General features: G+C 31.7%; 1 protein-coding gene, 1 long non-coding RNA gene and 3 pseudogenes across 3 annotated transcripts; 1 reads left to right on the forward strand and 4 right to left on the reverse strand.

The window, feature by feature from the left end:
* Window positions 1-1,545: 1,545 nt before the first annotated feature.
* LOC120119531 lies at window positions 1,546-5,306 on the reverse strand (annotated as a pseudogene).
* Window positions 5,307-6,083: 777 nt separating this feature from the next.
* Window positions 6,084-11,893, reverse strand: LOC120119700 (regulator of nonsense transcripts UPF3-like). Of its 2 annotated transcripts, none has more exons than XM_039139509.1 (13): window positions 11,676-11,893; window positions 11,004-11,110; window positions 10,679-10,774; window positions 10,453-10,551; window positions 10,275-10,354; window positions 9,773-9,865; window positions 9,056-9,170; window positions 8,038-8,138; window positions 7,619-7,859; window positions 7,356-7,511; window positions 6,932-7,053; window positions 6,786-6,842; window positions 6,084-6,666 (listed from the first exon to the last, which is right to left on the reverse strand). In XM_039139509.1, the coding sequence occupies exons 1-12, from the start codon at window positions 11,813-11,815 to the stop codon at window positions 6,804-6,806; spliced, it is 1,389 nt and encodes a 462-aa protein (XP_038995440.1). In that variant the 5' UTR covers window positions 11,816-11,893; the 3' UTR covers window positions 6,084-6,666; window positions 6,786-6,803. The 2 variants fall into 2 exon arrangements, with proteins under 2 accessions (XP_038995440.1, XP_038995439.1); XM_039139508.1 differs by having other exon boundaries at window positions 6,087-6,701.
* A 1,397-nt stretch (window positions 11,894-13,290) lies between these two features.
* Window positions 13,291-17,649, forward strand: LOC120119926 (annotated as a pseudogene).
* Window positions 17,650-20,266: 2,617 nt separating this feature from the next.
* LOC120119853 lies at window positions 20,267-21,807 on the reverse strand (annotated as a pseudogene).
* A 2,975-nt stretch (window positions 21,808-24,782) lies between these two features.
* Window positions 24,783-25,067, reverse strand: LOC120119928. Its single transcript, XR_005515869.1, has 2 exons — window positions 24,984-25,067; window positions 24,783-24,884 (listed from the first exon to the last, which is right to left on the reverse strand). It is a non-coding gene; the product is annotated as an uncharacterized LOC120119928 (long non-coding RNA).
* Window positions 25,068-25,071: the final 4 nt, after the last annotated feature.

Genomic DNA, 25,071 nt, shown 5'->3' on the forward strand with positions numbered 1-25,071 from the left:
AAAGAGACCCATTGATGTGTGAATGAGAAAATGTTACTCAGGATAAGTGTGTAAACGTAGAGCAAGATAGTGCAATGTTAAGAGGAAGGTGGGTTCCTTGTCTGCTTCAAGCATATGTAAAGCGTATATAATATATGATTTTAGTGTAAATATATAATAGGGTAAATCACTTTTAGTACCTCTCTCACATTTTTGTGTAATGTGGTACCCTTTTTCTTGCAATTAGGTATCTAATTTTTTTAATGGTACAATTAAATACCTAACTTTTTTTAGTTTCACATTGTACTTAATTTTAATACATTTTAATTAAAGGGATAATGTGTTCCAAAGTGTCCTATTTCATATGTCTTCGTATAATATAATTATATGATAAAATAAAAAATAAAGATACCCATACCAAAAGAATTACTTCTTTAGAACAAAGGACTTTTATTTTCTAAAACTATAGTGTATCCCACAACGGGCGTTCCTGTTGATTTCTTAGGTTGTATTTGTTTTTGCAGAGGTAAAAGGTCTGCAGTCTGCGGACCACATCTGCAGCAGAAGAGGTGGACCAAAAGTCTGCAGTCTGCAAGAAGAAGACTATTTGTTTTTTTAACGTTTGCAGACTCTAAAATGAACTGAAATATAAATAAACTGATTTTTTAAACTTAAAAGAGTTTTGCAATACTGAGATTTAAATAATTTTAGTTTTACAATACTGAAATTTAAATAATCCATACAACTACAATAATAAATTATTTAAAATAAATCAATCCATATTTTAAAATAAATCAATTCATACTAATAAGTTATTTAAAATAAATCAATCTATACAACTACAATAATAAATCAATCCATATTTTAAAATAAATCAATCCATACAAATAAATTATTTAAAATAAACCAATATATACTAATAAATTATTTAAAATAAATCAATCGATACTAATAAATTATTTAAAATAAATCAATCCATACAAATAAATTATTTAAAATAAATTAATTCATACTAATAAATTATTTAAAATAAATCAATCCATATTTTAAAATAAATCAATATACTAATAAATTATTTAAAATAAATCAATCCATATTTTAAAATAAATCAATCATACTAATAAATTATTTAAAATAAATCAATCCATATTTTAAAATAAATCAATTCATACTAATAAATTATTTAAAATAAATTATTAAAATAAATCAATCTATTTTATAATATTTATTTAAAATAAATTTATAATAATTATTTAAAATAATTATTTTAATAAATTATTTTAATAAATTATTTTAAAATAAATTATTTTATTTTATAATTTATTTTATTAAATATAATAATATATAATAAATTATTTAAAAAAATTATTTAAAATAAATAACCTTTTAAATTATTTAAAATTATTTTAATAAATAACTATATTTTATAATTGTTTGAAGAGGTAAACCAAGTATGCACCAAGAAGAGCTAGCGCAGATTTGAAGAGCTTCTGTCTTCTAAAAAACAAACAGTCTGCGAAGTCTAATGTCTGCGCATGGTCTGCGCGACGCATACATAAGTAGTTTGAAGAACTTGCACACTGAAAACAAACACCACCTTAGTATACAAAGCTCTTATCCAACTAAATTACTGAGTATTAGTTTTATGCCCAACGATGCTGCCGTGCCGTTGCATTGCCTCAACAGGCTCATTGCATCGGGAACACCGGAACGATGGAGCTGCCACACATCGTGTTCGTAGGCAGTAGTAGCAATACCTGTGATATGAAATTGTAATCAATTATAACCTATAATGAAGCAACAATTGAAAATTATCCAACACCATGAAAATGCATATATTTCAATCTTCCTTTTTCTTTTTTGGTCGGCTCAAATTCGTACATATTTTGAGCTAATCGTTCATCGAGTACAGAAAGTACGGCAACAAAAACTAGAAGGGTGTCGGGAGAATAGGACAGAGTTCACTTAACCTACCTGTGCTGACAAGGGAGGGCGAGATACGGAAGTGTCGGACTTGTCCGGCAAATGGGACAAGTAGAATCATCCTCTGCAGAACCTGAAGAATTGTTCTTCGAGAACGGCTGAAGAAAACTTTTAACCGTCAACGAATTAAGAAGAGGGAGAAGCAGCAGAAGCATTTCCTGCATGATAGCAAACGCAACTATGAAAACACATTCATCACAGGTGAAAATCCGGGAAAAACTATCAGTGCCCTTTTAATAATACTACTATGCCAAGCCATGTCGAAACATAAGAGATAAAAGGCCATTTTAACAATACAGCTGATGAATAGGTTTTCCGTAAATTCTGCATAATATGCACCTCAGCTACAGTCTTTTATTCTAGTGGCGCCTATCCTACAAACAACTACCAATGTACATTTCAAAAAGTAATAGGACATGTAAATGTTTTCGAGCCAAACATTTAGATGCTGGCTTAAAAAGGAAATATTACCGAAAACTCATTCCACACCAACTGGCGATTCATGTACTCAAAGCTAACCGCTCGGTTCATATTAGGGCTTTCATAGACAAGTCTTGCTCTTAAAGCTCTTTCGATTAGGTTTCTATACCTGCATTAGATGAAGAGATGAAAAAAGGTCGATGTGAATGCCTGAAGGCGATCTAAGAAAAACAGGTTTCCCAAACCAGATAAAAGTTCCCTAATCACCAAGCATGCATGTTCGATAGAATACAGTAATATATATCAACCCAAAACCAGACAAATCAATCAATTTCATACCGTAAAGATGATAAGCGCAAACTTGATACGAAACATTGTAAGTTAAATCACTATGCCTGTTATTTGTGCTTCTTTCCTTTTGTATGTTTTTATATTTTCCTGTAACACTAGTGAGACTCAGATAAACATGGTATTCAATACTTAAAAGTTAAAACCTACCGTCCTGTGTAAAGAAATATGAGTAGGTTGCCAAATGATGCCGCCTTATAAATCCCTTCGATACGTTGCATTAAACCCCAAACTCGCCGTGCAATGGCCTCTAGACAAGGAAAATCAGAATCCACTTCAAATGGTGTCCAAACTCTTCCCAGGGGAATACATGAAGAAGAAGAAGAAGAAAACAAAACTGGACCAAGGATATAGAATCTGCACCTGCTCAGAATCACCCCATCGGCGAAAAGCAGAGAATGACTGTAAACGAGCCCAAATATACTGACCACCAACCGCGGCAATGCAATACCACATTTTCTGAGCAACAGTTAGCCCCGGCCTTCCAAACTAGTTCTTACTGCAGAAATATAAGAGAAGCACAAAGTAAGGCCATTGATAAGGCTGCACGAGAATAAAACAACAGACGAGCAAAGAAAAGACAACTTAGTTTTGATTAATAACACTGATAATTTGCAGTAAAATAACTACAATCAACAACGCAACTAGTTATAAATGGCAACAAAATAGTACCAGATTTGGTTGGCAAACTAACATGTAATGTTACTCAGACTCGTGTGAGTGTCGGATACGGGTACATGATATGCTTAGTTTTTTTTCTAGGTTTTGTTATGTATTTGGAGTAGGGGTGAGAAAAACTTGACAACTCGAAAAACTGATCTTTTCGACTCGACTCGAATTGACTTCGAGTCATAATTTCATAAACTTGACTCGACTAAAAAAAAATTCAAGTTCAAGTTGAGTTACAAAATATAACTCAAAATTTTTAGTAATTAGTGGATTGGTTTCCAAGTTTGAGTCGAGTCTCTCGACTCATATGTATAAGTAGATCATATATCAAAAAAAATATGAAGAAATATATATGTATTGTATATGGTTTTAGAAAGTCATTTAAATTGGAATCAAATAGTACCATAATATTATAAATATTTACAATTAAATTTAAATAGAAACTCAAACAAGTCAACTTGACTCGAAAATATAACTCAAACTTTTTTACTGATTCGATCGAACGCTCTCCCCTAATTTGGAGGGTTCTTGCCTTCTTGGAGAGTCAGATCCCATATTAATGTTCGATAATGTGTCAGACAGACTTTCACAAAAAAATGATGAGTCGAAGAAACATGGTATTCGCAGCACAATAAAGATAAGTCCAGACTTCTTACCTTTTCCTCTTATTTCCATGACACGTTCATCTCGGTATCTCAGATTCATAAGAGCAATTCCTGGAGTAGGTTTATCTACCCAAATTGAGAACCTCCAAATGAGAAACTCAAGGAAAGCATCGAGTTCAGGTTCATACTGAAATAACATTCCTGGCTAACCCCAACAAAAGAAAGAAACAAATTCAGACAATTGCATAGAACATCATTTTTTTTAGACCACGGACGGATTCAATAACAAAAAGATACCTTCATCAAGGAGAAAACTTTAACCAGCTGTTCTTTCAACATAGCTGACATCTCAACATCCAATCTAGCGGCATCAAACTGATTAACTCTAGATATCGATATCGGTATCGTTGAATGCTGCAAAAATTGATTAAGAACAGTTCATAAAAGAGTCTACAAAAGTCTAAGAACAGCTAGTGGAACAAAGCAGGAAGAATTCAATCCTTGAAATTAATATAATCGTAACCTATACGGTGAAAGACCAAAACTTTCTCTACAAAGATCTTACCTACAACACTAATGAGACTCAGCTAGATTTAAGTTAAAAAAAAAAATTCCATGGATTCTTAGGCCAATAATGTTAACTGAACAAGTAAAAGGAAAATTAACAAAGGGTAATCTCTTTAATTGCTCGACTTGATCAAAATTTTCACACACAAAAAGAATTCCCATAATGTAATTCTCACACAACAGTACAGTAACAGAGTGCTACCCAGAAATTTCCAGTTTCTTTTTCCCAATATCATAATGCAATTGCATTCAACATTAGCAGAACTATACCTTGATACCCAAAATTCAAAACTCTCATACAAAATCAAATTAAAAACCGCCCAGAATTTTCCCAGATCGATTTCAGTTAAACAAACAAGTTCCCGTGAAATTTTTCCAAAAGTATCATTAATTGAACAGTTAAAAGGAAAATGAACAAAGGGTAATTTCCTTTATTGCTCATCTTCAAGTTTTCAACTAAAATTTCACAAACAATTTATGAAAAATAAGATTAAAAGAGCTGAACCTGATGAGAAAGAGAAACGGAGTGCCAGTGAGGAAGTAGCTTTTGGTAAGAATTAATCCATGCATCTTCTCGTGGTGGTGGTGGTGCTGCTGGTGATGGATTGCTTCCAAAACTAATCATTTGATGAGATTAAAGTACAATTTTTCTTCCCTTTTTTTTAGAAAAAATAGTTGATTGAGATTTGTTTGTTGTCGAAGTCTAGAAGATGGGGTTTGCCTCTTTCTTTTTTCTCCTGGTCTCTGCTCTGTTTCAGCAATTGATGCTAACAGCTTCGAGAGGTGGACATCACTTGCAATTTGCAGCTCATTGATTGCATAGAGGTTTAATTAGTAGATTGGTACCAAAATATACCTAAACTTCTAGATTGGTCCTTAAACTATTATTTTGTCAGAAATAATATAAGCTATTAAGCAATTATTTTTACAAATGACACCAAAAGGTTAATGTTGTTAAAGTAAACTCGACAACTTTAATGGCATCCATGATATGTATAGGTCAACACATAATTAGGGATTGTTAAATTATTCGAAAACGGTAGATTTTAATCAGAATTGATTTTATAAAATTAGATATAGATTTTCTTTTAAAAAAAATCAGTTTCAAGTTTATAAAATTAGATTTTCTTTAAAAATAAAAATATAATCTCCCTCTATACATTTAGGAATAATTGCTATAATATTCCTCTTCATATGTTTTTTTTCCAAATACATCTCTCTATTTTTTTCAAATAAAAACATACTCTTTGAATAACTATATATCTCATATTACTAGATCTATTGCCATTGACTTGTAAAGCAGTACAACTCTTCACCTCAAGGTCCTTTCCTTAAAAGCGTCCATACACTATATCCAATATGTTACATGTACCCGTACCCATACCCAAGTACAAAAATACGGTGCTTGGAGAAGCCTTCAAATATATAGAACTTTATAAAATTTAAACATACTTGCATCCGACAATAACATTCAAATCCAAGTATTTGATTTCCAACCTAACCCACTTCCTGTGAAAAGGCAAGCCCTAGTATATTGAATCCATACAACCCTTTTCTAATTTCCGAAGTACAACCATTTTGTTATTAAAAAAAAAGAGATTCGAGTGAACTTATGACCACTTCACACCGCATCATCCAATAAGTTCGGATTTCAAATTTCAACATCTACAACTTTTTTTCTTCAATACTACGACCTTTTTTCAATAAGGTATTACGTATATATAAAGAAGACCGATATAACCAAGCAAACTTCAAAACATTTTGCACGGCACGATTCAATAAAACACAAAAAAAAGTAAAGAGAAAAACCCACACGATCATCTGGTTGAGTCTCCCCTTCCAGCAACACCGATTATCAGCAATACGCTTGATCCAGTCACGCCACTTTTCCCAATGTAGACCACATCGGATTTCGGAGCAGGCAAGCAACCATTCCGTTGCTCACCAATGCTTGCTCTTGACAGTCGTCCAATAAGATATAGTACCAGGTAAAGGAGTACTCAATAACATATTCTTGAGAATACAATTATTGCAAACACAAGGCAAATGGATGTGTCACATGCAAGTCATTGCAACGTGGAGGAAGTTGAGAACCCTGAAATTGGGTCAAAAGGGTTGTGATTCAAAACCCTGTAAATAGTGTGACTTAGTTTCCCGAACCAGAAAAGGGCAGAGTTACAGAATCTAAATGGAATTGATACCGAACAGGCTTACCGGTTTAAGTTAGATTCTCTAATAACCCGAGGATGATTTCTGAACCCAAACTTGTTTCTGCAAGTCGATAGAGAAAAGAACATGAAACCAAAGGTGAAGAAAAAGATGACAGATTTTGCAGCTGGTGCATCATAGAATTCATTCACCTCATGGGCTCCAGAGCTTGTAGGACCTCCTCTTTTGGAAGGCTTGACCTCATTTGATATGACAGATCCATCATCTTTAATTGTATGAGCTGCTGGGCCCCGACCAAATTGCCGATTGGAACCTGCGTGAATGAGATCGTCAATATGATATTCTAGTACCTCTGTGTGTGACAACGGTACTGAACCAATCAATTATGGATAAACTAAAAACATTTTCCAACGGAATATTACATCTATTTCTTCCATTAGCTGTCACATTTCATTTCCCCTTAGGTATCAGGAAGATTATAGGGGCAGAAAATGAGGTAAATTAGCTTGCCCCACTTCTTGCAAATTCAAATAGAACAACTTGATATAAGAACTGTATCCCAAATCCATCCACACTTGCAGACACCAGGATATACATGTTAAGAAGCATTAATACCTTCCATGGAACTGTGAGAAGACTGTGCTGATTGTAACACAAACGGTGTCAGACGCTCCTCATTAGATTGTGAAAAATCAGCACGAGGGGCCCATACACCACGATCCGGTCTATCTCTATTTCTTGTACGTTTTTCATGCTTCTCACTTCCAGAACCTGAATCATGAAGTCACTTTTTTTTATGTACTTATCATCTGAAACTCTTTTTGTCTCACCATCAGATTTCAATGCAGGTATTTGATTAGGAACATGACCATTCATACCCATTCGTGTATTAGTTGGCTGGGAAAGTTTTTTAGCTGTGTCTGGACTCATAGCTTGAATTTTCTGCTGAGGCTGAACTGCTTCTGAAGATTGATTTTGGCCTGCTTCGTTTCTCAAAAGTATGCTCCTTATTAACTTTCCACCAGCCTTGCGTCTTTGACCCTGTCTTGAAGCAGTTGGACCGCTTGTATTTCCTGCAGGAGACGATGCACCTTGTTGTTCAGATACACCCTCTGGCACCTGAGAATTTAAAAATGGAACATAATTTGGATACGAAAAATTGAAAGAACCAATTAAAAATTCAACTCCATAAGCAAACATAAAACGATACCCATCCCAATATATATAAAACTTAAATATATAACAATGGACACCATGAGTGAGTGGAAACAAGACAAACTAAAGGCAAATATCTTACATTAGGAGCCTCTCGGTCTTTTGGTTTCACGAGAAGGATCTTTTTCTTGCCAGAGTCGGCAGAAAAAGTAATTCCACTTACAGGCCCATCAATGCTGCAGACTGCAACACAACTTATCATTAAGCAAAAGCATGGGAAAGGAAACACAATGATAAAAGAAAAACCAAGAATCAAAACAACCTGCATTCTAAGGTACTTAATCTATCACCAAATTCTAGTCAAATAAATGAATATAATTCAAGCCCAAGTCCAGAGAGAATAAACCATCAATTTAAACATATCTATGCACATCAAAAACTGAGTGCAAATAGAATGACAAGGAGCTCTTGCACTTATGCAATATAATTATAAGAAAACAAAAGGTCAGCATTATGCACACCTTCTCCCAGAAGTCAAGTATCAAATATAGAGATGAGTTGTATTCCAAAGTATGAACTCAGGTAGACCTAAAGCTCTTCATCATGGGGGCACCATTAAACAAAGTTTCAATGTATTCCTTTTTTATGGCACTATAAGAAACTTGAAGCAGCAGCATATCAGTATTACATGAGTCAGCTACATCTATAAAATGGTATATAATGTCTCTGATCTCCAAGTAATAACAGAAGGTCATCACAGCTAAATTAAATGCAGAATAGCAGGTGGCATTGGCATGATAGATAAAGAATACAAAAAATCTTTTTCAGAAACATATTCAAATAGCTTCACAATAAAACACATTCATGAGGACATGCTAAACTTTCGGGTTAAGCATTCAATGAGATGACTATTGACAAAACAAGAGATGCATGTTTGCAGACGACTTTCAACACTCAAGAGATTGATATTAATTTAATCCAGTAACACACGCTAGAACAGCATGTGTCATTTCTCTGTGTGAAAAACAATAAATAACTTGGCTTTTTCATTAGAACTGTGTCTTACAAATATTCACAAAGATAATACTAACAAGTTGGTATAAATGCTGACACAGCTCTATGTGGATCATAACCTCTGCTAAGACTGTTCAAACCCTCACCAGTTCCATTCTCTCTTATTTCTTTTGCGACAGAAGTCATTGATTGATCCTCTTGCTTGGATGCTACAAAAAAATTGGACATTTTCGCACCTTTTGCAATGTCTTTTAGAATATACTGCCAATCAAACAAGTTTCATCAAATGATAAAATAACAAACTATACATCTTCAAAGATCGGACATGCACACAAAGTAAGACAAGATTATTGGGAAGGATCATTGAGAATTGCTTCATATGAAAGAGGCAATTAATGTAATATTTAAGAACAAAAAAATTCATGCAAATTTGATCCAATGATTTGTAAAATATTAAAAGCATCCTACAGGCATTCACCTAAAGATAGCACACTACAGGTATTTCCAAAGAAATTTCAAGGTGCTTCAAATTTCAGAAGCCAGTCTACTTTGACATCTTATTAGACCACAAGTGTCCCAATAAGGCGAGTGCTTGCAATCTTTGAATGCAAAAAGAAAGCAAGAACCAATATCAACTAAGGACAGAGTCACAGTTATAAAGCAGACGATCAAGATATGTAGAAGCTATGCTCTTGTACAAATAAAAGGCCTCTGATTCACTGGTAGGGCAACTTTATAAGAGAAGTTCACAATGTAAAGATCCTATTTTTCGGAAGTACTGAAAGGTTTACATCCACATGCAAAGTAATATATGCTCAAATATCCAGCAATAAACTACATGAGAAAGATATTGACTTAGATACCTTTTTTTTGTCAAAACTCTTGCTACTGGATCCAGACTTGCCTGCAGATGCAGCAGCAATTTTTCTGCCAACCTTTCTTATAGTTATTGACCCCTGTCATCAAAACAAACTATAATGTGATCACAGGACTGCTTATTAATTGATTTTCATTTCTTTCTCCTTTTCCGGGCCACAATTTTTAACATAAGGATCCCAAGGCAATAGTGACCCGTGTAAGTATTACTTAACATATTTGACTGCAGCATGTGTGACAGATATCTCATGGACAATACTGGTCAAAGTGGATTATAATAATTCAAGTGGAAATTTAAGAGGAAACCATGCAAATACTGCCAACAATATGCTCATCATATTTTAATAAAGTTGCATCACATAGGTGAAAGCTCCATGAGTTAAAAAAATAAGCATATGAAAAATTGAAAGCACAATGACTTAATGTCATATAAACAGGGGAAAGAACAAGATATAAACGTGATCTTTTCCAAGGTAACTGGTAAAGTACCTGAGTTCCACTTTTGGCAGCACGCTTCTGACGCACAAATTCCATTAGTGGTGTAACAACAGGAGTTTCCTTTGGAGCACCTGAAAAAGAATAAAGTGGGATCAATCACATTCATATTAGAGTGGCAAAAACTCATAAATAGAGTTCACAATTTTGCATTCTTTCTATCATAACTGACCAGATAGTTCAGCTTCTTTTCTCTCCAACTGAATCTCAGCACTAGGAAGATTCTCAACAGGTTTTGAAATCAATTTGAGAAATTCCAGATAATCGGGATCTAGTTAATTAAAGAAAAAGAAGATTCAGTGCAAGATAACAAGTTATAACTGACACTTTGATGTTAGTTCAAAAAGCTTCCATTAAATAATATGACGAACAATAAACTCCTACTTAAAAAAATACACCTTTGAAAATGGTCCCTTCACGACCATCCTTTTTATTGCTAGGATTTGGTACACGCTGAGAAGGCGCATATTCAACAATGGCCTTAAATTGAGTACCTGAAATAAAGGAATCAAAATGATAAATTAGAATAGAAGGACCCACAGGTAAATTAAACTCAGACAATTAAATTAACATATTGCAATCAAATTGAACAAATGCAAACAACAATTGCATTTCATATATTTAGAAAGAATCATATAAACTGTCCCCTAAAACAAGAAAAATGTGTCAGTACTCAGTAGTTTATAAGCGTCATAAAGAATAACACATTTAAGCATAACGTACCCTTCTCATTAACAAATACATGTCCATCAAAGAATTCAGCAAACTCAAAGACATCTTCAGGTCTCTTGAAGTTTATGTAGGCTCGAGAGTAAGTCTGTTGTTTATGGCTGCAAAGTGAGAACAAAAGAAAAAGATCCACGAGGATAAAAAATGGAGTATAAGGGAAAAAAAAATCATGTTCAAAAGAAGCTATCAATCAAACTTTTGAAACTGTCTTCATTTTCTATATCTTTCTATCATATCTTAGTTAAATCTCATGTTCTTCCCCAAGCCTTCTAAAAGGACTAGCATTTACAGTTTGCAAATTATGATAATCTCTTGTTAATTTTATGCAGGTCTCCATGAAGCAAAGAAGTAAATCACCATTAAGAGAGCCATACTCCTAAGCAAAACAAATACATTAAAAAAACTTGGCTCTCAAATTAGTTTCAAATTTCACTTACAATTATTCCAACCTAACCTTTTACCCCAGGTGCTAAAGAACGCGAATTTTTAAACCCCGTTCAACGTCATAAATAAGATATCCAACAGTGCAATCACAAACTCTGCTCCATTTGATGCCCTACGAACTAAATTACAAAAACATAATGCAAAAAAATCCGAAAACAAACAAAATAAAACAAAGTAAAGGGGTACTACATATTGGGGGAACTAAATGTTAGAAACGCTAACCTGGACTTGCCGAGACGGAAGAAGAACCAATTGTAGCGATCAGAGAAACGTTCGCCGATTTTAGAAAAGAAAAACGATTGGGTAACTGACGGCGGCAGATGCCTTATCACCACTTTCGTTTTACGCAGCGGCTCCTTCATCTCGATTTTCTCTTTTCCCTCAAATTCTTCGTTTGGGGATTCAATTTTGCCAGTTTCGTAAAGAGTTACTTGTTTCCCTGAAGAGTATTTAATATTCTTTAATTTAATTGTATTTTATTATGAAAATACTTCAAATTTATCAGTGATTTATGGATAATAATCTCTACTAATAAAAGTAATTAACTTTAATTACTAATTATGTTTATTTCATGCACTTAACCTATAACAATTTTATCTATTTAATAAAATAGTGTTTTAAACAAATTATATATCTTTTAAAATTAAAACTGTATTTAATTTTCATGTAAATTATACTTTCATTGTGAATTTTATAGAAATTATTAAATTTATTACATGTAAAAAATATCTAGAATTACGATGAAAGTTTATAATTATAATTGTAAATAAAATATATAATTAGGTTGTTTTATTATATTTATTTACACAATAAATTAATCATTTAAAATCACATAACATCATATTAGGAAATTTTTTAAAAATTTAACCAAAAAACTTAACAAAAGATATATACGAACAAATATGATCGCATCAGCAAACGAAACACAAAAGAGAATCAAACTATTAAAAAATCATTGACAAACCACAAATAAGAGTCTAATAACGTGATAAAATTATCTACGAACGTAAATCGCGAGAGTCCAAAGCAACGAAGATCAATATGATAATAAAAAAATCATTTTAATCAATTACAATGATGTCAAATCTAATCATAAGAAGAAAAAAACAAATGAGAATAAAGGTCAAATGACTAAAAAATATTAAAAGACAAAAAAATGTCATCAAAATAAATAAAAATATGTCATAAAGATAAAATTATTAAAAATTAAAAAAAAATAAAATAAAATGTCATATAAAAATTAAAAAATACTAACAACCGAAAACTAACATTAAGATTAATATGTCGTGATACAATAATTTTTTTTTCTTAAATGGGCCATGACCAATAAAAAAAAAGGAGACAGTAATTAGAAAAATGAATTTTCATTTTTAGTGTGAGTTATATTGTTTAATTTTAAGATTCTAATACAAAAAATTAAATTAACTTTAATAATTTTATATAATTTAATAATTTTTAACATACTTTAACTCTCTAGTAACAAAAATTGATGAAATTATTTTATTTAGAAACTTAATCAAAACACGAATTAAGAGATTTCAATTATAAAAGAATTATTGTTATTTCTTGAAATCTTAGATTCAAGCATCATGAATATTATGGGCATAAACGGTCAATATCAAATAGTTGAGAGTTATATTTAAACACATATTTGACTTGTACTTATCTCATATTGATAAAAAAAAACTTAATCAGAAAGTTTTGAAATTAAAGAACCAATATAGAATATTTTCAAAGTTTAGAGAATTTTTCTGAAATTAAACTAACAGAAAAGAGTTTTTTAATCGTTAAGAAAACAATTTCGAGTCGGTTAAGAAAATGTCTGTTTGTTCTTTGCTATCTCTGTTTCTCTGTTTACGTTTCCAAGTTTTCAGATTATGAATTTCACCTCTTTTGTTTATTTCTTAAAAGCTAAGAAATCAAATTAAGAAAAACGACGAAACCGTAATTGGATCGCACTCGAAATTCCGCCCTTAAAATCCCAAAATCAATCGAGGTTCATCAACAATTGTGAATTGTCATTTGTTTTCAAGCAAACCAAACAGATCAATCTTGAACTCTTCAAATTCAGTCGGATTAAATTTAACTTTTTTTCTTCATATCAATTGTTAGAAATGGATTCCAGCAAGCGAGCGGTGGAATCGTACAGGAGATCACAGATGATTGAAGCGGCAACCTCGGATGAAGACAAAGTGACGCCCGTTTATAAGTTAGATGAGATCAGCGAGCTCTTGAGATCTTCGCACGTTAGTATCGTGAAAGAGGTCTCCGAGTTTGTCTTGAAACGACTCGATCATAAAAGCCCCATCGTCAAACAAAAGGTAATGCCATTCAATTCGCTTCGTAATTTGTTTTGTTTTGCTTAAATCTAGTAATTCATAATTTGTGTGTGTGTGTGTGTGTATAATTGTTTTGGCTGATGCTGGAAAAATAAGTAAAAAGTGAACAAACTAGCTCAATTTCGTCTAGTAGTTAAGTACCAGTATCAACATATATATATATACTGCTATGTTAATGTTCTGAGTTACCGCATGTTTACGTGCGGGTGAGTTGTATCATTAGATGGTAAATTATAGAAAATGTTGATAAGCAGACTTTGAGGCTGATAAAATATGTCGTGGGAAAGTGTGGTGCGGAGTTTAGGAGAGAGATGCAGAGGAACTCGGTGGCCATACGCCAGTTATTTCATTACAAAGGGGAGCCGGATCCTTTGAAGGGGGATGCACTCAATAAGGCTGTACGGGTCACAGCACATGAGGCTATTTCTGCTGTATTTGCCGAGGAAAATAATACCAGTAAGCCTTCGCCTGCAGATGACCTTAACAAACGAATTCAAGGATTTGGGAACACAAACTTCGAAATGCCATCAGATGATAAGAAATCATTTCTCGGTGAGGTTGTTGGTATTGGATATGCAACTATCAAGCAGGGAATTAGTAATTTAACTCAGAGTCGTTCGTTTAGAAAGAATGATAACGAAAATTACAAGGGTCCTCCGCTTCGAAGATCCTTGACTATAGAAATTGACAATTCTGATAGGTATGAACCAGTTGTATTGCCCAATGATAATCAAGGGGTTTCCAAGAATACTGCTAGTGGGCCTAGGGGGCAGGACGTAAGTGAATTCAAGGCAGAAACAAAAAATGGGGAATCTAGCTCAAATCATTCAGAGACTAAAACTCGTGAAGAGAGATTGTTGGAAACCATAGTGACATCTGGTGGTGTTCGTCTACAGCCTACTCGAGATGCCATTCAGGCTTTCCTTGTGGAGGCTGCAAATCTTGACGAATCAGCTTTAAGTCATGCGCTTGAATCTAAGCTTCTATCACCAATATGGCAGGTAACTCTTTTCTCCTATGTATTGATCATGAGATGACAAGCCCACTGAGAATGAAAGGCTCAAACCTAGGCTATCTACCCACACGTCTAGCGCACAACACACTCTTCTGATTACATGATCATGTTGCATATTGCTGATATTTTTATATTGATTTTTTCCAAAAAGAACAAAAGTATAGTGGAGTATTTGTTTTTTTGGTTATCTTTTAACCTTAATCAGAATTACTGATGATCAGGTTCGCTTGAAAGCTATGTGCGTGCTTGAGTCCATTTTGAGGAAAAAGGAAGATGAGCATTTTCTAGTTGTGGCTTGTTATTTTACCGAGAACATGGATGTTGTTTCAAGATGTTCCGAGTCTCCCCAGACTTCTCTAAGAGAAAAGGCTAACAAGGTAAATGTCCAACCCTTTCCTTTACATTTAAACAGCAAGATAATATACGTCTTTGTTTCATTGTAAGATCTGATATGGAACACTGTTTTTGGTGCATGCTTTTCCCCCCCTGTTGTTTTCCAAGGCATCTATATTAAGCTTTAATTCAGTAAATTGATGTCATTGGAATAAAGGAAAGTTCATTTAACTCATGCTCGAGTTCATTAATGTCTTGCAATGAGGTTCCCTGATAAAGGAAATTTTCTTTTAAAATTTGTATTTTGGTTTCATGATAACGTGTTAGAAAAATAATTTTATTTTCCCTCTTTTTTTGACTTCATTAAGGTCTTGCATTTAACCGATGGCATATTAATCCATGCCTAAGTTGATGTAGGGTACTAATTCCTTCTAAAATAATATTCTGCAGGAAACATTTGCTGTCTTACTACATTAAGTTTTGGATGCTACCTCATTTTTTCCTTTAAACGTCTTTCAAGAAACGGAAATATGCCCTTTAGATTTTATTATATGTGGACAACTTTCTCTTTACTTTTTGTTCAAATTTATAAATTCAGACATACTAGCGGTTGGTTCTTGACAGCTGTCACATTATGTTTCGGTTCTTCTTCTGCATCAACTACTATATTTTGCGATCTTGTATGATAATTGTGTTTTATCTTTATTTCTTTGATGTTATGGTCCTTAATATTATATGATGACTGAGTATTTTTATGTACACTAGATGCTGATTTAGAGAGACGGTAGGGATGCTTTTTTCGAGTTAATTAAGTACATACTACAGTTGAATCATGAATGGTTAATGTATATATGGTCTTGGTAAACAGGTGTTGAACCTTTTGAATGGGAAACAGAGCGGTGGTTTGGCAAGTCATTCAGAAAAGTCTTTGAAGGCAGAGATGACACCAGTTCAAATGCCTGACCTGATAGACACTGTGATCAGGATGATTATAATGGACTATATAACTCTACAAAAAACCAACTCGGTCAAAAAACTGCTAATCCAACAGCAAAGCCACTTTTTGATGACTTATTTGGAGATAGCCTGGATGCTGGTCTCAGCACCAGGGAACGGGAAAATGATGATCCTTTTGCAGATGTATCTTTTCACACTGATGAGGGTAGAGAAAATGCGGATGATCTCTTCTCTGGGATAACTATAAATGACAAATCAGTTGTCGAAGATAATAATATGGCTGCAAATAAAAATTCTGAAGTAATTGATCTTTGGAACTACTTCCGAAGCTCCGCCAGAGAATCAAAGTAATGATGTTGGTGTAATGGCTGACTTGTCGGTGAATGAGAATTCATCTAATTTGAAGCAAGAAGAAATCTTCTGAAGCCACCCTGAGAATCTATTTTCCAATATCAACAATCATTCTAGCAATCAAGCTTCTAATGATGCTTTGAGTGGTATCCATGGTTCTCAAGCCTCTGGGATGAATGCAAATAGGATGTTTCCTTTAGGGACTGTGCCTTGTACCGTTCCTCCGGAATAATGGTGAATCCTGCCTTTTCTTCTCAACCTATGAATTACGGTGCTATGGGGAGTTTCTTGCGCAGCAGAAATTACTTGCAACAATGTCTAACTTACAACACTTTGGGTAATTATAATGCAAAAAACGATGGCATCAATAATGTTTCCAATGGATCTAATAGAGGATCACCTCTGCCCGATATATTCCAGCCAAATTTTACAACTCAAATGCCTAGTTCAATGATACACGACTCAATGAAAGAGGACACCAGAGCATTTGATTTTATTTCGGTGAGTTTAAGTTCTATCATATGCTATTTAATTTAGTCTTTACATGAATTTCCACATCACAGTGATAAGTTTATACTCTTGAAGTCAGTTGTTCCATGATGTGTCAAAAATTTATGAGATCCTACGCTAGAATGAGGGAGAATCAAATGTTTGAGCCTTTAGCTTCCTGTTAATCCTATGTTTTGTTTGTCGTGATTCACGGTACTGTCATTTTATGTTTGATGACACCTCGATCAGTTGATCTTGAATCTGGTTTCGGTTTCACAGGACCATCTTGCAGCTGCTCGTGATCCGAGAAGGACGGTTTAAGGTATAGTGCCTGCACCCTACGTATGCCTTATAAAATATTCTGACGCTTAAATAACGGTACCGTTGTTTGCATATATAGTGAAGGGGGATATCCTGAATTGAAAAATTAGGCTATAAATCTCATATAGGCTTTGTTTGTCTTGCATGAAAGAAAGTTGGGAAAATCTTGTGCAGTTAACTGTATTAGTTTTGACCATCGGCACACCTCGACTCTTTAATGTTTTGTTTTGTTTTGTTTGGAAAAGAGAAAATGTTGTATAGAGGAGGAGGCTTCAGGGATAGGGTAAGGGATGGCAAATGCTGGAATTCGAATCCCGGATTTGCTGAATCCCGTTTGTTCATTGTGGTTACATGAACCAACCAAGACGAGGTAAAGTAATTATTTATTTATCTAATTAAAATTATTCATAATCACATTTGTTAGTTTTTAGTTCTTAATTTTGGAATATTTTACTTCTCTCCTTTTTCTCTTGATATTTTGAGTGTAAAATTTTGTTTCAAAAGAGTTTTATGTTGAGACAAAAGATGATCGAAATATATATTTTTAGATTAAAATAATCATTTATTGAGTAAAAATATAGTAAATAATCTAGGATATTTGGGTGAACATCTACGCTCTTTGGTAGATCAAAAACACTGTTTCAAAATCCATGAGTTCGGGAGGCTTGCTTGGTACATCAATGAAATTATGATTTTACGCTTCTGTTCTATCACTATTTCTTGCACTAGCTTATTTTCCTTACTGGATAGTGATTAACAAGTTTTGTTTTCCTCAATCCAATTCCTCATATGTTATATGTGTATTTCAAATCTTTATCCGAATATGTGTTAGAGTTTTATCCGAATATAAAAAACATAAATTATTTGTATTAAACACGGTTCTTTTATCACTTAATTAAACAACACCCAGCTTTGATTTTTGTGAAAGAATTTTTCTTTGTTCTTTGATTGTAGCTTTGATGTTGAAATATTTTTCAGAGCTAAGTTTAACTCACACGTCAATTTTAATCACATATAAGTATTTTTTTTCTAAGTGCATGCCATTGGCGCGCAAATAAAAAACGTAGGTTAAACTTTTATTTAAATATTTTAAAAGGTTAAACTTGTACATGATCAATCTGTATATGAGTAACCAACAGGGATGGGTAGAATCTCCTTAATTGAGAACTCCATTCCAATATGTGTCATCGTTTTTAATAATATAAATTTTATTACCCCTGATAATTATATTTGTATTTGGTGAAAGAAAAATCTTTTCATGATACATCTATAATTAGATCCCTAGACAAAGGACTGCAAAGCCATTCCGAATATATATATACATACATACATAAATAGAAGCAAGTAGTCATGCACGTCACGTACTGCTGCATGTGCTGATCTAATTCTTTATAATCACATGCATGTTTATTTTAAAATTTAAATCTTTACTTTCATTGTTTTCTTTCTTTTAATATGATAATATTAAATATAGTATAAGCGTAATCAAAACCTAACAGAAAATTTTGAGTAAAATCGATCAAATGGGGTGTTGAAAAAAAATTGACTCGAATAGGGAGAATTATTTTTTGAGATAGAATGATTGTTATAGTGTTCGGAGAAGAGAAGACGTTCTACTTTGTTATTTTACTAAACTTAACGTTCCAACTGCATGCAGTTTGGAAAAGATACATTGTGATTTGTGATCGTTGTCTTCTCAAACATGTAATGTGTTTCCCGCGTCTTAAGGTGACATTATACAATTGCACTATCTGATAAAAAAAGAATTTCAAATCATTATCTCAACATTTTACCGTAAACTTTGATACAAATAATAAATTATTAGCCTACATACCAATATACATGACTATCTTCAAATTAAATATACATTACACACGGTGTACTCTTTTGTGTACTATAATATACTTAACTAGTTTAAGATTTCAAATATTTCGTGATAAATTATATATCTATTTCTATATTAGTTAAATATGATGCTACGTTCATAATAATTTTAATTATTTATGAAAATTAAATAAATAAAAAATCATGAATATAATAAAAATCTATTTGACTATTTTTTAATAAAAAGGAATTTATGTTGTTGCGTTTATCGCAATTGATTTGTGTTTCTCTTTCCTTATATCTCTTTCTTGAATATTAAGCATCCATTTCCCCTATCATGTGCAAATATGCATTTAGGTATGGACAAAACATCCTTTCTTAATGAACCCATTGGTTCCATCAAATTGTGATTGCACCCATTTGCTATATTTATTACATACTTTTAGGTTAATTTATAAGGATAATATTTCTCAACTTGGTTTTTAAATAAAAATAATAGATTGATTTAGTATTTTAAGATTATTAATATGATATTGATCTATTAAAATCTTAATAACACTAAATATTACGTATATAATTTGATTTTATCGTTAAAATATCAGTTAACCCTACGTATTAGTTTAAACTTTAAACTTTTTAAAAATTTTGATATGATATTAAAATAGGAAAGTAAAACAACAAATTGCATCGCATCTCTTGCTTCAACATAAGAATAATAATAAAAACATTGATTGCATTTAGTAATTTTTACTATTTAGTGCCCATTGGTCTAGAAGTAGATTATCTTATATCAAATCTAGATTAAGATATTTATGAATAGATTTATTTACGAGAATGATTAAAAAGTATATTAATTATAAAATATTATTTAAACGACTTGATGATTTTTTAACTTCAAATAAAATAGAAAATTCATTGATTATCTATAAACATTAATTAACATTTCAAATATAATACATATAGTGCCTATTCATAGAAATTAAAAATCAATTCTAAAACCTATCAACTGGGCTTGAAAATTATGAAAATGTATTTTTTATGATTATATTTTTTGACACAAAAAGTAATAACAATGATTAAAATATAAATACTAATATTAGCTTTATTAATAACAAACAGTTTAACACAAATGTGTATTTAAATAGTGTCTAAATCGCTTATATTAAATATTATATCTGCTCAAATAAAAATACATTTCTTTTTTTAAAGACTTAGTTTAATCTCTATTTTATTTGAAATTCTAACTAAATCGTGGCCCTCCATGATGATGGATAAAAAAATCATCAACACCATCACCACCGTTGGATATGTCAAACACCGAAGTTTGACCGACAAAGTGTTGATGTTGTGCTCTTTGCATTTCCTTTTGCCTCCTAATCTCCAAAACTTTCCTATGTGAATTCGAATGCTTCGTCGACACGAACGTCGGACTCGCAGCGGGCCGGTATTCGGGTACCAACCGACCCGATTTGTACCTCACCCCACACGCGTTACATAGCGTTTTTGGACCCATCGGGCCGGTCCTCCATTGCGGGGTCTTATCCGAAGCACAATGTGAACATTTCCGACCCCATAATGACTCCGAACTTGGTTTTTGCACTCTCTCTTTTCTTTGACCCGTGGTTTTTGGCTTGAGTTGAAGGACTCGAGTGGACCAATCGCACGGTGCGACCTGCGGACGTTTCGACCGGGCCTTCCCTGGAAGCGGAGCCCCATGTCGGAAACCGGATCAATGGAGCTTCGAGATAAGGAATCGGATCGGGTTGAAGAAGAGCAGGATTCAGGTGTGGGTAATTTTGCGAGAATGGGTCCGTCGAGAACGAATCATCAACGAACTTTGAGAGCCATTCATGTTCAGCCAAATCATCATACTGTATAAAAACAAATTTATTAATCTTTTGCACAATTAAATCATATACATATGAATCTAATTATAAGAAAAATGTAGATAGCTATTTTACTTATAATTTAACGAAATAAACAATTTATTATTAAATGAAAACCATTCCAACCTTTAATATCAGACTCCAAAATTTACTTATTATTAAGTTATTTACTGAGCTTATATTGATCTTTATACTAGTAAGATTGTATGAATACGTTGATGGTAGCCTTTGAGGATTAATGGAATCAATATTGGACTAAATTTAAATTTTAAAAGGTAAAAGGATTTAATTTTCACATTTTAAGTAATAGAGACTAAATCTTAAATATTACAAAACTATAGGGATTGACATCAAATTTTTTCCAATTTTACGGAAATTATTTAGATTAAAATAACGTTAACTTCACGTAAATGGTAAATTTATAGTTTTAGCTTACCATGTAAAATTAGAGAAATAAATTACATTATTACCGGGACGCAGAGTTCGCTGGAGAAATGAGAGGAGCGAGTGAAATTAGCTTCAGAGAAGTGGTTTTCGCCGCCGAATACGGTGGAGGAATCAGTGGAATTACCGGCGACATTGTTGAAGAAACCGTCGCGGTAACGGCTTCTTCTTTAGAAAGTCGAGGAGATCTTCGACGGTGAATTCTCCCCCAGCTTTGCTCCACCGTGATCCTATTTTCCGGTGAGAAATCTCCGGTTGATGAACCGCCGTAATAACCTCCGACGAAGAAGTCCCCTGCCTCCATCTGAGCCTTTACAATGTTCCACTTCCTAATCACAATATATATAAATATATATAAATTAAATTGGTAATGGTATTTTAGAGAGAGAAAACTTTGAGAGTCTGAGAGAGACACTGAAGAGTGAAGGGAGAAGGCTGGGGTTTTGAGGAGTGAAGGTGAATGGCATAAATGTAATATGTGGAAATTGGAGCATCTTTCTTACATGCAAAACATATTGTATTACACCAATTTAATAATATAAGAGGAGCACCATATATATATATATATATATATATACCAAAATATATGCGTTCATTTGTTGCATATATTGTCTTTCAATTTTGGATTGTATAACTATATATCAATTATTTTGGGGTTTTATAATATTTTTTATTGATGATATGGTTGGGAGTCGTTTAATTTTTTGTTATGTGTGTTTCTTCTTCTAAATTTATTATAATTTAAGCCTCATCTTTGTCTAAATTGATTTGAGTAATTTTTCGATTATCATCATAATAATCGATTTATATTGTAATTTCTATCAACTTTGATTGCACTTATTTAAAATATTTAATCTCCAAGTAATTCTAAAAAATTATAGAATTTTATCCAATGAACAGTATATACTTCTATTACTTTGTCCTTTCCAAATACTTTAAATTCGAATAATTTTATATGTAAATTAATTAAAGTTAGACACATATACTGAAACAAGATTTTGTTAATCAAGTGTTCTAAAATTAATTAATTTAGTTAATATATTATTTATTAAAATATTATTTATATATATATATATATATAATGGAGAGATTAATAATACCATATTAATATAATAATTATGATATTTATTATCATTTTTAATAGGATAGGTGAAGATATTTATATTTTTTCAAGGTTTTCAATTTTAAGTTGTTCATTTAATATAATGTACCCACACATTCATTCACTATAACCGGAATGCATATTGGGAAATTTTAATGATTCAAAAATTAAATTATTTTTCTAAAAAAATTGCAACATGGAGACTTAAGTAATGTTCTAGTTAGTTTTACAATATTATAAAAAATATGTATTTTGATATCAATTAAATTACAAATTTATTTACATTAAATGATCCATTTTCAACGTATAAATATTACATATAACGTAACTATTTAATAAAATTGTAAGTCAACAAATATTTCACATCTAGTAAATATAAAAAACAATATTAAAAATTCTATTAATATATATTTTTAGTTGTTTGAGGTGATGCAAGATAATATTTTGAATTTTTTTAATTATTAACAATATATACGTATTTTATAAACGTAATTAATAATATTTTATAACATAATTATTTGAATTTAAATCTAAAAAATAATATTATTTTTACTAATAATTTAATTTAATAATATATTTAAAATTAGATCTATAATATCGAAAATGAACGTGAGACAAAGCAACAAGGTTAAGGTGTAGCTAACCATAATGGAGGCAGCTGTCACGTAAAAGGGTAACAGTTATGTCGGCCAACACATCAATTGCCTCCATGGAGCCTTTAATTGCCCTTACTTAAAACCCACCCTTTTAATTTTAGTTATTGAGCTTATGGTCCTATGGATGAAACTTATAAATTTTATCCTAATTATTGCAATATTTTCCATTTAAATTTATCAATTTTTTCAAATTTAAGTTATTTAAGAAAATAAGCATTAGATCTATCCAAAGTACAATTAGATGAGATTTTTTATTCAAATCAAATCAATTATTTAATTACTTAAATAATATTAATCAATTCATCTTTTGCTAATATTTTATTGATAAATTAATAGGATAATTAATGAAATTAGTATGATTACACAATCGATTTTATTATTTATATTTTTAATTTAATTTAGTTTAATATAATTATAAATGTAATCCTTCAATTATATTATTTAAATTTGATTACTATTTATCCAATCATTTAGATGAATAATATTTGGGTAAAAGATCGAATAAAAAATCTGATTTTGTTATTTTCTTTTAACGTTCAAAAAGAAATATCTTTTGATTAATATAATTAATATCTTTTAAAAGGGTGAGTGGGACCCACTTAGCATGTGTCAAGGAGTTGGAGCTGTCATCATGTGACTTTCTTTTTCTAAAGTTTAAATAAACGTGAGGGTAACTGCTAAAATTTAAAATCTTTAAGAAGAATAACATTTCATTTTATTTCTTACGTCACTCAATGGATTCTCTACCTTTAAATTTTGGATAAATTACAATGAGCTATGTAAAAATATTTTTTATTAATAACTTTGAAATATTATAAAATTATCAATAAAATATTATAAAATAATTATTAAATTCATCAAATTATTATAAAATAATTATTAAATTTATCAAATTTATTATGATTTATAAGATTGTAGGGAACATTATATAACAATTCAATAAGTTTAATAATTATTTTATAATATTTAAAAATTCGATGACCAAAAAAATATTTTAACATAATGACTTCATGTGTTTTACCATTAATATTTCTAGAGACGTCCCTTTGTTTTTGAAAATATTAAATCCAATACTTTGATATAATTAAAGCACTTGTAGACATTTATGTTATTTCAAAACCCCTAATCATCAACAAAAGGTCTGATCTTTATTGATAAAGATACTCGAATAAATATTACTTTATACTCACCCTTATATTAATTAAAAAAAATCGATTACAAGTAAATTTACATATATACGTTTTAAAACTTGACAATTTCATATGTTTTTTCTAACATTTAAGTGTTACGGCCGGTAAATTCATATATTTTTTTAAAATTAAATTTCAAATTAGTGGGAGCTACATGATTTTCACCATAGGCATGTGTCTTTCAAGCTATAAAAGTACCGTCATGGGTTGAGTTTGAACAAATGTGTCTGTAGGTTGTGTGAGTTATGATTAAGAAAGATTTTGTAGAGGTACTACTTTATAATCAACCAGAATATTAAAAAAACAAACATGCTTGAAAATAAACAAACATGAACAAAAGTCTATTTGGTTAAGCTTGATTCACTTACAGCTCTACACTTTCAAAATAATTACCACTGAACAGTAATGTTAAAAGTTCTTTAAAACTATGCCTAATCATCACAAATAATATATAGCAACATTTACTGTACTTCGCTAGCCATGGAAGAAATTAGAAATGTAGCCTACTTTATGCAATTGATGCCCTGTTTTTTCATAAATAAGAAAACAATAGTGATGAACTTCAAATAGTAAAAGTGAAAAGTTGAGCAGAGTGAAAGAAAATACAACCCTAGCACACTGACCATGCTTGCCTGCATCGGACGGCTTCTCGACGAACGGCTCTCTTGGGATCATCGAGAGCCTTTATTACAGCTCTTAGTACCTGATAAA

Source organism: Hibiscus syriacus, unplaced genomic scaffold (genome assembly GCF_006381635.1).
Source record: "Hibiscus syriacus cultivar Baekdansim isolate YM2019G1 unplaced genomic scaffold, ASM638163v2 tig00110332_pilon, whole genome shotgun sequence".
Lineage (NCBI taxonomy): Eukaryota > Viridiplantae > Streptophyta > Magnoliopsida > Malvales > Malvaceae > Hibiscus > Hibiscus syriacus.

Excerpts from the sequence above, each read along its gene's own strand:
- LOC120119700 (XM_039139509.1), bottom strand. The coding sequence starts at position 11,815 with ATGAAGGAGCCGCTGCGTAAAACGAAAGTGGTGATAAGGCATCTGCCG. Across the intron at positions 11,111-11,675 it reads TTCCGTCTCGGCAAGTCCAG|CCATAAACAACAGACTTACT; the intron begins GTTAGCGTTTCT and ends CTCACTTTGCAG. Across the intron at positions 10,552-10,678 it reads TGAAGGGACCATTTTCAAAG|ATCCCGATTATCTGGAATTT; the intron begins GTGTATTTTTTT and ends TTAATTAACTAG.